General features: G+C 46.0%; 1 protein-coding gene across 2 annotated transcripts; it reads right to left on the bottom strand.

Moving 5' to 3' along the window:
- Positions 1-1331: 1331 nt before the first annotated feature.
- On the bottom strand, positions 1332-12420 carry PRDX3 (peroxiredoxin 3). 2 transcript variants are annotated; one of them, XM_055247541.2, is made up of 7 exons: positions 12329-12420; positions 10587-10719; positions 7699-7840; positions 6987-7122; positions 5629-5732; positions 2748-2913; positions 1332-2159 (listed from the first exon to the last, which is right to left on the bottom strand). In XM_055247541.2, the coding sequence occupies exons 1-7, from the start codon at positions 12362-12364 to the stop codon at positions 2106-2108; spliced, it is 771 nt and encodes a 256-aa protein (XP_055103516.1). In that variant the 5' UTR covers positions 12365-12420; the 3' UTR covers positions 1332-2105. The 2 variants fall into 2 exon arrangements, with proteins under 2 accessions (XP_055103516.1, XP_055103521.1); XM_055247546.2 differs by lacking the exon at positions 2748-2913 and having other exon boundaries at positions 12329-12403.
- Between the last annotated feature and the right edge of the window lie 1086 nt (positions 12421-13506).

Raw genomic sequence — 13506 nt, 5'->3', positions numbered from 1 at the left:
TTAAATTCACGGAAGCCACAAGTGTGCCTAGGTCATTCAGGGGGCCTCCGGAGTCCTGGACTGGGGGACCCAGCACACCACCTAGTTGTGTGACCCTCGCCAAGTCAGTATCTCAAAGTCTATTTTCTCATCCGCAAAATGAGGATAACAACTGTTACCTATCTCAAGGTTTTGTTTCGGATCAAAGGAGATAAAACATCCCTAACAGCACTGAGCCGTCAGAAGTGCTCAGTATTGGCCGTTAACCTCCAGCTGGCCAAATCCTTCCCCTGCCCTGCCCCTCCAGGAACAGGAAATCGGCTCATGGCGTCCTTCAGGCCTGTATGACTCAGCTTCTATATTTGCTCAGTTTGCCTAGCTCACTTTTCTTCACCTCCAAGGGTTTATCTCCTCTTCCGGGAAGCCTTCCCTGACCCTCCGAGTTGAGTAAGGTGCCCCCTCCACTTCTACCCTTATGCCACAGAAATCCATCTGAGCACCAGTGCAGTATGTAGAGTGCTGTTCTGTTCTGTTGTCTCTACCCTCCAGGATGTCACAAAGCCGGCCTGCTGGCCTGCTTCCCCACTTTGGACCGCTATGTCCAGTCTTAACAAAGGAGCCAGTGATTCTCTTAGAACAAGTTGATGTCACTCTTCTTTTCAAATCCTTCCTGACATTCCCTACCCCAGAACAGAACCTAAAGTCCTTGGCCTGGCCAAAAGGCACTCTGGGACCCCCACCACAGCTCTAGTCACCGGCCGCCTAGTAAATCTGCATCCGCTCTGAGCCCACTCTTGCCTCACGGCCTTTGTGTTTTCTCTGCCCTCTGCCTAGAATCCTCTTATCCCCGTAAAACTCTCACTTTCTACGCGTTTTCTCTCCCTCGATGCTCATCAAAACCCCGAGATAGGTACAATTATTGTCCTCATTTTACGATGAGAAAATTGATCCAGGGAGGCTCTCCCTTAAGGCATTCCTTGACAACCCCATCTAGAACACCTACAACTCCGCTTCAGCAGAGTTTCACTCCACATTATTTTCCTTCCAAACACTCTACTTTTACCACATGTATGAGGTGTTTCCCCTCTAGAATGTAAGAGCTTAAAAGCAGGGGTTTGTCCTTTGTTCGCTCTTGTGCCTGGAAAACGGCACCTGGTGCGGGGTAGGCACTCAAGGATTTGCTGAAACAATGAGAAAATGTTTCCCTATCTGTCTTGCCCCTAAACCGAGTTCCTTGAGTGTGGAACCAGCATCTTATTCTCTTTGTGGCCCCTGAGGTAAATGCTCAATAAATGTTTGTTGATAATCTGAGAAGGAAAGGAGAGCCCAAAATAAGCTGATCCAACAGTTAATGGTGGTAAAATGCAAATGTTTTAAAATATGTTTATTTTGTATGTTTTACAATGAATACTTCAGCAAAGAAAATAATTATAATTTCAAAATGCAATCCCTGGATTCGATAAATATCCTTTATAATCAATTATACTAATCAATATCTAGAAATATACATAGACAAAGTTAGCTAATGAATAAAATAAGTAAAATGACTACATAAACTATCAATTTCAGGGATGAGGGATCATGCATGATGAGTTAAGTCACTCTGCCACTTTTTAAAATAATATGATTCACATTTGCTTCAATCACATAAACATTCCTTGCAGGAGTTAAACGGCTAATCACTGGAAACTGATCTTTGTTAGCTTAAAAGAAAATTCAGTTTAATACAAAGACATTCAAGATGAAAATTTCAGGACCGTTGATCAGAAGCTTTCAATGTGTGTTGCTCTACTTCATTATAGGCAAGATTCAAGTAAGGCTAAGAAAGAGTGTTTCCATTGAGACATGATCTAAGAATAGCCTTCTATAGAGGCAAATTATGTTCTGTAGAAACTAGCTAGCTAGCCACCAAGATGTTATCAATAAAGGATTCCTTATACTAGCAACTAACCATGTTTAAAAGGTCTTAGCCAGAATTACAAAAACAAAACATTTAGAGTAATATTTATGAATACAAGCATAATTGGTTCCTTGCCTTCTACAAATAACCATCTTGAAAATGACAAAAGCAGGTTTCAACTGTGGTTCTTCTCTGGGTTGAGACGGTGCAGATACACATGGGCGATCTACTGATTTACCTTCTGAAAGTACTCTTTGGAAGCAGCTGGATTTGGCTTGATCTGAAAATACAAAAGCTTCATTAGGTAACTGTGACTTTACCATAATAATAGTCCCAAAAGTGAGTGGCAATCTCCCAATTTTTAACCTAAAGTTCTTTAAACTTTTAAAGATTTCCTTTAAAACATAAAGATGAAAGTTTCATTAAGGCCTGCCTGTCTCTAGGCCGGGCGTGGTGGCTCACGCCTGTAATCCCAGCACTTTGGGAGGCCGAGGTGGGTGGATCACGAGGTCAGGAGATCGAGACCATCCTGCTGGCTAACACAGTGAAACCCCGTATCTACTAAAATAAAAAAATTAGGCATGGTGGCAGGCGCCCTGTAGTCCCAGCTACTCAGGAGGCTGAGGCAGGAGAACGGCGTGAACCCGGGAGGCGGAGCAACACTGTCTCAAAAAAAAAAAAAGGCCTGCCTGCTCTGATAATTGGTTCCTGGCTCCCCACCCCACCCCCTCTACCCCACAGCAGCTTCACCCATTTGCACATCTGCACGCTTGCTCCAAGAGTGGGCTCCCTTTTGTGGATATTTCAGGTCAATAGCTCTCGAGGCTGAGAGAACATAGACCTCACTGCTTTTGGGGAAAAAACCTACCGTAGGAGAATCCGGTGTCCAGTTCGCTGGGCAGACTTCTCCATGGGTTTCTACATACTGGAACGCCTTCACCAAGCGGAGGGTTTCTTCCACGCTTCGGCCCACTGGGAGATCGTTGACGCTCAGGTGCTTGATGACTCCATTGGGGTCAATTATGAAGAGACCTCTGCATGATCATTTATCCTCATCAGTGCCTCAACAGTACCAGAACTAGAACAGTCTAACTTCTTCCCTTTTAGGTCTTTAATTTTCCTTTTAATAAACTATTTATTAAGTGTAATCATATGCTTAAAGGTGGGGTTTTCACTGTTGTGCAAAAAACATCATCTCTTACTGATGACAGATGCTTTAACAAAGGCAGTACTGGACCAGGTCACCATAAAACATGCAGTATGGTCACATTTACAAGTTCACATAGTGCCCTGAATGTTATACAGTATCGGAAAGTCACTGAACTAGAGACAGCGAAGACTGTTAGTGACTTGGCAAGCATTCTTTGAGCTGCTGTATCACATCTTGGCAAGAAACTCATAGGCAAATGGGAAGAGACAGAGGTGTATTTTATCTGGGTTCAACAACTTTATTATGAATGAATTCTTGGGTAAATGGGGGGGAAATCCCATGGGAAAAATCTTCGTAGAAAGAATGTACAGGCTCTAAGTCTATGCAAAGCAGAAAACCATGCCCATCACTTTTAATCACGTAGCAGCGTGTAATAAGATGAACCACGCTACCACAGTGGTCTGTGTTTATCTTCTGTGTTGGTGTTACTGTGACAGATGCAGATATGTTTAGCCCAGAAGTTTTTTTGGTTGGTTGGTTTAAATATAGGGTCTCACTATATTGCCCACGCTGGAGTGCAGTGCTGTTCTCAGGTGTGTCACAGCAGGCTGCAGCCTCGAACTTCTGGCTCAACTGATCCTCTCACCTCAGACTCCCAAGTAGCATGACTATAGGTGTGTGTCACTGTGTCCGGTTATTTAACCTACAGGTTTTAACAGTCTGTCTTAAAAGGATGTGGAAATTCCAGGTATCAATCACTCACGGAAAAGGCAGGTTAGAGAAAACTCAGGGTAAAAGGTGCTTCTCCCTCCCTGGGTCAGGCACTGGGGGCCTGGGGTTTAGGTGAAACTGTTCCCAGAGGGTGCAGCCAGCTGAAGTCCACCAATAGAAGCTGAGGTAGAGCTGGGACAGAGCAGGGCCCGCAGACTCCCGAAAGTCTTTATCTTATAAGCCAGACTCAGCTTCTCTCTCTTGTTAATCTCAATATTAAAACAGGTACGGAGGTAACTGCAAAATTAGTGAGTTCTCATAGGGAAAGGGACTGCAGGAGAAAAATAGCCAGTACCCTTTCTCTGGTCATTGCCAATTCTGAAAGACCTAGGCATTCGTTTGATAATCTCTTTAAAGTTTAAAAAAAAAAAAAAAAAAAAAAAAAGGTCCGCCAGGTGCGGTGGCTCACGCCTGTAATCTCAGCACTTTGAAAGGCCGAAGCAGGCAGATCACGAAGTCAAGAGTTCGAGACCATCCTGGCCAACATGGTGAAACCCCATCTCTACTAAGAATACAAAAATTGGCCGGGTGTGGTGGCGCGTGCCTGTAATCCCAGCTACTCGGGAGGCTGAGGCAGAGAACTGCTTGAACCCGGGAGGTGGAGGTTGCAGTGAGCCGAGATCGCACCACTGCACTCCAGCCTGGGTGAGAAAGCAAGACTCCGTCTCGAAAAGAAAAAAAAAGGCCCAAACTCTTAAGATGCCATCCAGCGCTAAAATCCAAGGTGTAACCCAAGAAAGAGCAGGCCAGAGGTCACCTACAAGAGAGGCAGGTGAGCTGGCTTTAAGCTGACCAGCCCCCAGCAAAACTGTGAGGCACAGCACATCAAAGGGGAACCCCCTCTCTTCCTTCCTGGAGGTCAAGTTCTGCCCTATCCCTCCTTCACCCCTATTCTCAGCAGACTTCAAGATGCCAATTCTAAGGCCCAAGTTCTCATCCCTCCCAGGAAGGTTATGTTTGAATGTGGGGCTGCTGAGGACTGAAAGCTTTTCACACTCAAAGGAATAAAGGTTTAATAAGGGACTGAATACAGATAGAAATGACGTTCTGGGGCAGAAATCCTAACAACTGCTGCCAGTAACTATGCTAAAAACTCAAGATGTGTCACTTATTTAATCCTCACACCCACCTGTGAGGTTATCTCCTCATTTTAGTTATGGGAAAACTGGGACTCAACAATGTTAAATCAAATCACTTGCCCAAAGTCACACAGCTATTAAGTAGCTGAGTTAAAAAAAAAAAAAAAAAAAAAAAAAAACAGAAAAACTCAAACCCAGGATTGTTTGGTTCCAGGGCTGAAGATGGTCACCATTCCAAGAGACTGCCTCTTACCCTGCTAGTCCCCCCTTCTGCAAAGAGTCTGATGGCTTCAATGTCAGGTGTGTGTCCCCATGGAAGTGGCTCCCACATAGTTAGGGAGTATGGAGCAGTGTGGCCTCAAGACGCAGAGAGCTTTCTTCAGAAAGAGACCCAAGGTGGTGGAGGGGACGTGCATGTCTCAGCATTTCTGAGACCGCCAACCTTTGCAGGAGGCATTTTATCAGTGTTTATTAAAGACTAAAATTAAGGATTTTTTTTATTATAAATTTTAATTTTTTTTAATAGGAACAAGGTCTGTGTTGCCCAGGCTGGTCTTGAACTTCTGAACTCAAGTGATCTTCCCGCCTTGGCCTCCCAAAGTGCTAGGATTACAGGCATGAGCCACCATGCCCAGCCAGGATCTTCTGGTTTTAAAAATGCTTTACCAAGGTCTACATAAATCCCCTAAGAAGTAGAATGATACTAAACATGAAAAATAATCTTGAGTTCATCAGAAAGAGGATCTTACCTTAGTGCAAGACCAGAACCTTCTAACAGCACACCATAGTCTCGGGAAATCTGCTTAGTTAAGTCTGACAAGAGTGCGATGTTCATGTGGCCCAAACCACCATTCTAATCAAAATGCAAACAGGACTGACTGTTAGAATGCGTGGCCTCACAGTATTCTTGACCACGTACCACAATGTTTGAGACCAACAATAACGGCGATAGGTAACAGTAATTCAACAACAGGCCAAGCACTGCTTACTCTATTAACCTACTGCCTCCTCGAAACCACCCTGAAGACACTATCAAAATGAGGAAACTGAGGCAAGAAAAAGCTAAGTAACTTGTTCCAGGTCACAGCTAGAAAGGAGCAGAAGGAAGATTTACACCTGGCTAATACTATAGACCTTTTCCAATTTTTTTTTTTTAAGACACAGAGTCTCGCTGTCACCAGGCTGGAATGCAGTGATGCGATTACTGCTCACAGCAGCCTCAAACTCCTGGGCTCATGCAATCATCCTACCCCAGTCTCCTGAGTAGCTGGGACTAAAGATGCTTTTTCTAATTCTTTATTATTTTATTTATTTATTTATTTATTTATTTTGAGACGGAGTCACTCTGTCGCCCAGGCTGGAGTGCAGTGGTGCAATCTTGGCTCATGGCAACCACCGCCTCCTGGGTTCAAGCGATTCTCCTGCCTCAGCCTCCCGAGTAGCTGGGACTACAGGCACCCACCACCACACTTGGCTGATTTTTTTTATTTTTAGTAGAGATGGGGTTTCACCATGTTAGCCAGGATGGTCTCGATCTCCTGACTTTGTGATCCACCTGTCTTGGCCTCTCAAAGTGCTGGGATTACAGGCGTGAGCCACCACACCCGGCTGCTTTTTCTAATTCTTAAAGCATTCTTTTAAAGACTAATTTTCTCAAACACAGACATGGGAGAGTAATAATAATAATAAAAAATACCTTGAGTAGGCCAGGTGTGGTGGCTCATGCCTGTAATTCCAGCAGTTTGGGAGGCCAACGTGGGCGGATCACCTGAGGTCAGGAGTTTGAGACCAGCGTGACCAACATGCAGACACCCCGTCTCTACTAAAAATACAAAATTAGCCAGGCGTGGTGACACACGCCTGTAATCCCAGCTACTCGGGAAGCTGAGGCAGGAGAATCGCTTGAACCCAGGTGGCAGAGGTTGCAGTGAGCCGAGATCACACCATTGCACTCCAGCCTGGGCAACAAGAGCGAAGCTCTGTCTCAAAAAAAAAAAACAACCCAACCCTTGTGTAATTTGATCTTGATAGTCCAGCAGCATAGCTAGAAATTTAGATTCTTCCAAGCAAGTTTGTAAGAGCAAAAGCTAGGGGTACAATGCTATACCTTTCTTGGTGTATTTATCCAGGCAAGATGGCTAAAGTGGGAATCCACTGAGACTGCAACAACTTCACAGTTCACGTCGTGAAATTCGTTAGCTTTGTCACTAAAAGCAACAATTTCTGTAGGACACACAAAGGTGCTGGAAAAAAAGGACAGAAATTCTCATTAGAGCATTTAAAAACAAGGATTTTAATACTTAGTGGTCTAACAACTAGTTCAACTTGCTAAGGGTAAAAAAGGCAAAATGCTTTACCGTCCTCCCTGGACTATAGTGTTGTGCTGACAAAAGTACTATTACCTCCCCTCACCTTTTTATTTTAGGAATTGTATCAAAAAATGGGGGTAAGGAACACATATTTCAAGAAAAAAAAATTACAGTTCAATAAAGTTGCTTTTTGAAAAAAATTATTTTATTATGCCTACTTTTCTCATTTTTCCCCAGACCAGTGAAAACTTTTTCATAGACTGGCTTAGGGAAGCAATGCTCCAGAGCAGAGGCATACTAAAAAGAAAGCTGTCCTATCCCACCCCTGAAGTTTATCACTTGTAAACAAGCTACAGATCCCAGCTGTAATCAACAAGGCCATTGGTGATAAAGGGTCAGAAAGAATCCTTCCTTTCACAAGAGTTATCTAGGGGTAGACAATTCGGTGCAGAAACAGGATATGTGCTTGCTCTCAGAATGACACGAAAACATCATAGAAATTACACTTACAAATCCAAAGGATAGAAGAAAAGCACCAAATATTTCCCCTTAAAGTCATCAAGGCTTAGGTCTTTGAACTCTCCATTGACAACGGCTGTACCCTTAAAATAGGGTGCATGCTGGGTAACGGCAGGTGCATGGTATGAGGAACCTGAAAAAAACCACACTCATATGTAGTTCATCATTTGCTATGTCAAGCACCTATGACTTTATTTAAACTTCTTATGATAATTAATTAGTAGTATAAAGTGCTTAGTATAAACCAAAACATTCGGTTCAACTGTACATCTTAGGCACAGTCATCCTTTGCCACCTTTGGGGTATTGGTTCTAGGATATCGAAATCTACAGATGCTCAAGTCTCTTACATAAAGTGGTGATTTGCATATAATCTACACACATCCTCCAGTATACTTAAATCATCTCTAGATTACTCATAATACCTAATACAACGTAAATGCTACGTAAATAGTCATTAAGCTGTATTGTTTAGGGAATGACAAGAAAAAAGACTTTGTGTTCAGTATAGACACAACCATCCATTTTTCCCTCCCAATATTTTCGATTCAACCAACCACAGATGCAGAACCCAGATACAGAGGGCCAACTGTAATTTCTCCTTCTATAGTTTTAGATTGTGCACAAATTCAAATCCAAGTGCTATGGAAACTAAAAAGAGGAAGACAAAAATAGTAGGGATAGAATTAAGGAAGACATGAGACTAGAGATGGATTTTAAATATGGTTCAGATTTTGTCAAGTCTAGATGGGATGGGGCAGATAGCATGTAGGAAACAGCAGGAAGAAGACAGGGCATGTGTGTGGAGCAGCGTGTGGTGGCAGTCTAATGAGAACAGAGAGTGTCTAAGGGTACGGAGTGAAGAGCAGGCAGCAGGCAGGAATGGTTGAAGGCCATGTTGCAAGAGTCCTTAAATACTAGGCTGCTGGGTCTTCTTAACAGGAAAGATAACAGAGTCAAGGGCGGAGTCTCGCTCTGTTCACCCAGGCTGGGGTGCAGTGGCGCGATCTCAGCTCACTGCAAGCTCCACCTCCTGGGTTCATGCCATTCTCTGGCCTCAGCCTCCCGAGTAGCTGGGACTACAGGTGCCCGTCACCCCGCCCAGCTAATTTTTTTTTTTTTTTTGAGACAGAGTCTCGCTCTGTCGCCCAGGCTGGAGTGCAGTGGCACGATCTCGGCTCACTGCAAGCTCCGCCTCCCGGGTTCATGCCATTCTCCTGCCTCAGCCTCCCGAGTAGCTGGGACTACAGGCGCCCGCCAACACGCCCGGCTAATTTTTTGTATTTTTAGTAGAGACGGGGTTTCACCGTGTTAGCCAGGATGGTCTCGATCTCCTGACCTTGTGATCCGCCCGCCTCAGCCTCCCAAAGTGCTGGGATTACAGGCTTGAGCCACCGCACCCGGCCAATTTTTTATATTTTTAGTAGAGACGAGGTTTCACCGTATCAGCCAGGATGGTCTCGATCTCCTGACCTCGTGATCTGCCGGCCTTGGCCTCCCAAAGTGCTGGGATTACAGGCGTGAGCCACCGTGCCTGGCTGAGATGGCGATTTTTAGGAAGATTAGTCTGGCAGGAGGGAAAGAGGAGCAGGAGGAAGGGGGAGACATGTTAGGAGGTGGTTTCAGTGATTTTTTTTTTTTTTTTTTTTTTTTTTTTTTGAGACAGAGTCTCGCTCTGTCACCTAGGCTGGAGTGCAGTGGCACGGTCTCAGCTCACTGCAACCTCCGCCTCCCAGGTTCAAGCAGTTCTCCTGCCTCAGCCTCCCGAGTAGCTGGGATTCCAGGAGCACACCACCACACCCGGCTTATTTTTTTAGTATTTTTAGTAGAGACGGGATTTCACCAGGTTGGCCAGGATGGTCTTGAACTCCTGACCTCAAGTAATTTGCCTGCCTTGGCCTCTCAAAGTACTGGGATTACAGGTGTGAGCCACTGTGCCCAGCCTCGATTTCAGTGATCTTAGACGTATTGAGGGGAGGGATGGGGCAGAAAGAACAGAAAGGAATGCATGCAAGACATGTGTCAAAACTGAAAAGGACTTGCTTCTACCTGGGAATGAGGGACAGAGTAGTTCCAATGTCAAAATGTCTGACACTGCCACGAACAGAAACAGGAGGAGCTGCTGGGGATGGGGATTTGAAACCAGTGGAGTAAAGTTTTAAGCCTGTGGTATCACATCACTACTAGAAATATTTTAAAGCTCCAGGGTAGTAAAATTGTGAAACCTCTTAGAACATTCTGCCCACAAACAAAGGCTTTACTAAAGTATATCCCCCCAAACTATTACATATTAAATATGTGCTTTTTCAAAGGCTGGCCAAATCTAGACAAGGTATTTTCAAATACCACTCATTATCTGAGGCTGATCTTAGCAAAGCCCATATCCTAGCGAAGGGAGTGTAAATCTCAAGAAACAGCTAAATTTCACTCAGATTACAGATACCATTAGACAGGTCTGGTTCCTAAGTGGCCAGCTGGGGCCAGTACACAGGTTTGAATCTTAGAGCGGCTGCCCTCTCAGGTCCCCACAGGCTGCCCACCACTCACAGCTCTTCAGACACAGTAGACTCAGAAGGCATCTGAGCTCCCAGTAACCCCCTCCTCAACACAGTGGATTAGAAGCTCTGACAACCAACATGGAAATGTGACAAGGGCAGTTTGCCTCAGTGATTCTCAACCCTTGCTGCACATTAAAATCACCCGGCACATCCTGGTCTCACCCCAGAGACTAACTTGTCTGGGGTGGGACTGGGGCAGTGCTGTGTTCCTGAAAGCTCCCAGGTGACTCTAACGTTTGGCTAGGGTTCAGAGCCCCTGTCCAGAGACGATGGTTCATTTTTCCTTTACCTGGCTCCAGCCAAGACATGACATAACACTTACTGGTGCTGAATAATTTTGCTTGACTGGAACCAGAACACAATAAGTTTGTCAAGCTCGTTCTTCCACATGCAGCAGGCCTGAGGGCTGCAGTGGCAGAAATGCCCCAAGGAATGGCACTCACATGTCGGGCAACCTGGAAAGAGAAACTTTTTATTAGAAAGTTTTCCTGGACTGGTGGCTGAAGGCTGAAAGGGCATCATGCCAACGGTGGTTTCAGCTGTCCCTGCTCCTGTGAACCAAATAGCAAACCCCAAACTCTAAGAGCATGGATTGGATCTGCATGTTCTTAACACTCCCTTCTGCTTCCTTCTCCTAGGAGACTGGAAGGTGGAGGGGAACTATAAGAACACAAAGACTGGCCGGGCGCAGTTGCTCACACCTGTAATCCCAGCACTTTGGGAGGCCAAGATGGGTGGATCACGAGGTCAGGAGTTCGAGACCAGCCTGGCCAAGATGGTGAAACTCCATCTCTACCAAAAACACAAAACTTAGCCAGGAGGCGGTGGTGGGCACCTGTAATCCCAGCTGCTTGGGAGGCTGAGGCAGGAGAATTGCTTGAACCCAGGAGGCAGAGGTTGCAGAGCCGAGATCGCGCCATTGCACTCTAACCCGGGCAACAGATCAATACTCCGTCTCAAAAAAAGAAAAAAAAATCAGAAACTCCATGTGCTTAAAAGCAACACAGGGTTCAAAAGCCAGGGGACTTGTGCAGGCCTTTCCCAGCACTATCTGCTGAATATGTTTTACCATTTCAAGGTTTTCCTTAGAAAAACAAGGCCCCTCCAGCACCAGCGACAAGTAAACAAGAAGAGCCAAGCTCAGCCTCTGGGAGTCTGGAAAAGGCTCAAGGGAAATGTTTACTCAACTTTTTTTTTTTTTTTTTTGAAACACAGTCTCGCTCTTTTACCCCGGCTAGAGTGCAGTGGCGCGATCTCGGCTCACTGCAGTCTCGACCTCCTGGGCTCAAGTGATCCTCCCACCTTAGCCTCCCCAGGAGCACTGACCACCACGCCCGGCTATTTTTTTTTTTTTTTTAGAGACAAGGTCTCACTATTATTGTCCAGGCTGGTCTCAAACTCCTGGGCTCAAGTGATCTGCCCGCCTCGGCCTCCCAAAGTGCTGGGATTACAGGCGTGAGCCACTGCACTCTGCCGGTTTGCTCAACTTTAACGTTCAAAATGACTCAGGAGAACGAAAGGGGCTGTGTTGAACCCCACCAGAGAAAGCTGAGTATCAAAAGAACATGACGCATTGCCCACAGTTAAGCAGGAAACAGCAGCAGAAAGACGCGGGAACGGGATTGGGAGGGAACGCCTTTGTGAGTTTTTTAGCACTTTGCGCGTTTTTATCCAGTATTTAAGGGGCTGTTCACAGCAACGCCTTGATGTAGGCATCATTCTTTCCATCTCAAGTACACAGGCTGAGAAAGGCGAAGGCGCTTGCCCAAGATCATACGGTCGGTGGCAGAATCAGGGCCAGGACCTTAAGTGGAGGTGGGCCTGGGGACCGGGGACGCCGAAAGAGGAGGGACTCGGGGAAAAGACCGCGGGGATGGAGTGGGGAAGGGCGGTTCTGCGCAGGCGCATGGAACCTTCCCGGAGCGAGGCCTCTGGGTCCGTTACCCGCGGAAACCCTCCAGGGGCGAATGGCCCTCGTGCCCAGAAGCGCGGGATCCTGTCTCAGAAGCACGTTCCCGGAGCCACCAGTGTCTCCACGCCTGTCCCCAGCCGACAGCCACTCACCGACGCTCGGAGCAACCTTCCTACGGCAGCCGCCATCTTTAGTGCACTCGGGCTCCACGGGGCGGGCAGAGACGCAGGGGCGGGGCCTACGGGGCGGTGGGCGGGGCCTCTGCGGGTAGGGGGCGGGAGCCCCCGCCTCCCTGACTCCTGGGGACCCTGAGGGAGAAATTCCCTTTAGGGCTGAATGCTTGGGCAAGTGACACGTAGTTTTCCTACTGTCTCCCCAACCCAAAAAGAACGAATCCAGGCGGGGCATTAGGTATTTGTTTCCATATTTCTCACTGTTTTGTTGGTTAACCTTGTGTGGATTACTGTGTCTACTATTTCTGTGACAGGATCCCTTTCTTATTTCAGCCTCAGGTAGAGATTTCTGGTTTCTGTATGAAATGGAATTAATTACAAATGCAGTTTTAGTCCGTTAATAAGCTAAGTGGGCTAGACGCTAGACACATCAAGGCTTTGTTGGCCTGAAATCCGTTGGAATTGTGTGTGGTCTTCCATTTGGCCTCTCTTCTCAAAACTGGGACAAATTTAAAATTTGGTTTTTGTCAATTAATAAAGCCAAGTGTTCAGTGGTGAGCATAGTACTTGAAGCAACCACATCAAACATAGAGGAAAATCACACCGTGGCCTTACAGTAAGTGTGACAAATTGCAATCTTGGAGCTGGTATTTTCTTTTTTCTTTTCTTTTCTTTTTTTTTTTGAGACAGGGTCTTGCTCTGTCGCCCAGGATGGAGTGCAGTGGCATGATCTTGGCTCACTGCAACCTCTGCCTCCCGGGTTCCAGCGATTCTCCTGCCTCAGCTTCATGAGTAATTGGGATTCCTGAGCAGCTGGGATTACAGCCGCCTGCCACCATGCCCAGTTAAGTTTTTGTATTTTTAGTAGAGATGGGGTTTCACCATGTTGGCCAGGCTGGTCTCAAACTCCTGACCTCAAGTGATCCGCTCACCTCGGCCTCCCAAAGTGCTGGGATTATAGGCATGAGCCACTGCACCCGGTCTGAGTTGGTATTTTCTAATCACTAGTCATTCCATTAGCAACTTAGTTTCTCAAGTCTTCTTATTACCAAATATCACTTACTATTTTCTTTAAATTGGCTTTTTTTTTCCTTTTCTTTTTTGAGACAGAGTCTCACTCTGTCGCCCAGGCTAGAGTACAGTGGCACAATCTTGGC

This window comes from Symphalangus syndactylus, chromosome 2 (assembly GCF_028878055.3).
Source record: "Symphalangus syndactylus isolate Jambi chromosome 2, NHGRI_mSymSyn1-v2.1_pri, whole genome shotgun sequence".
Classification (NCBI taxonomy): Eukaryota; Metazoa; Chordata; class Mammalia; order Primates; family Hylobatidae; genus Symphalangus; species Symphalangus syndactylus.
This window is presented reverse-complemented; position numbering and strand designations above follow the sequence as displayed.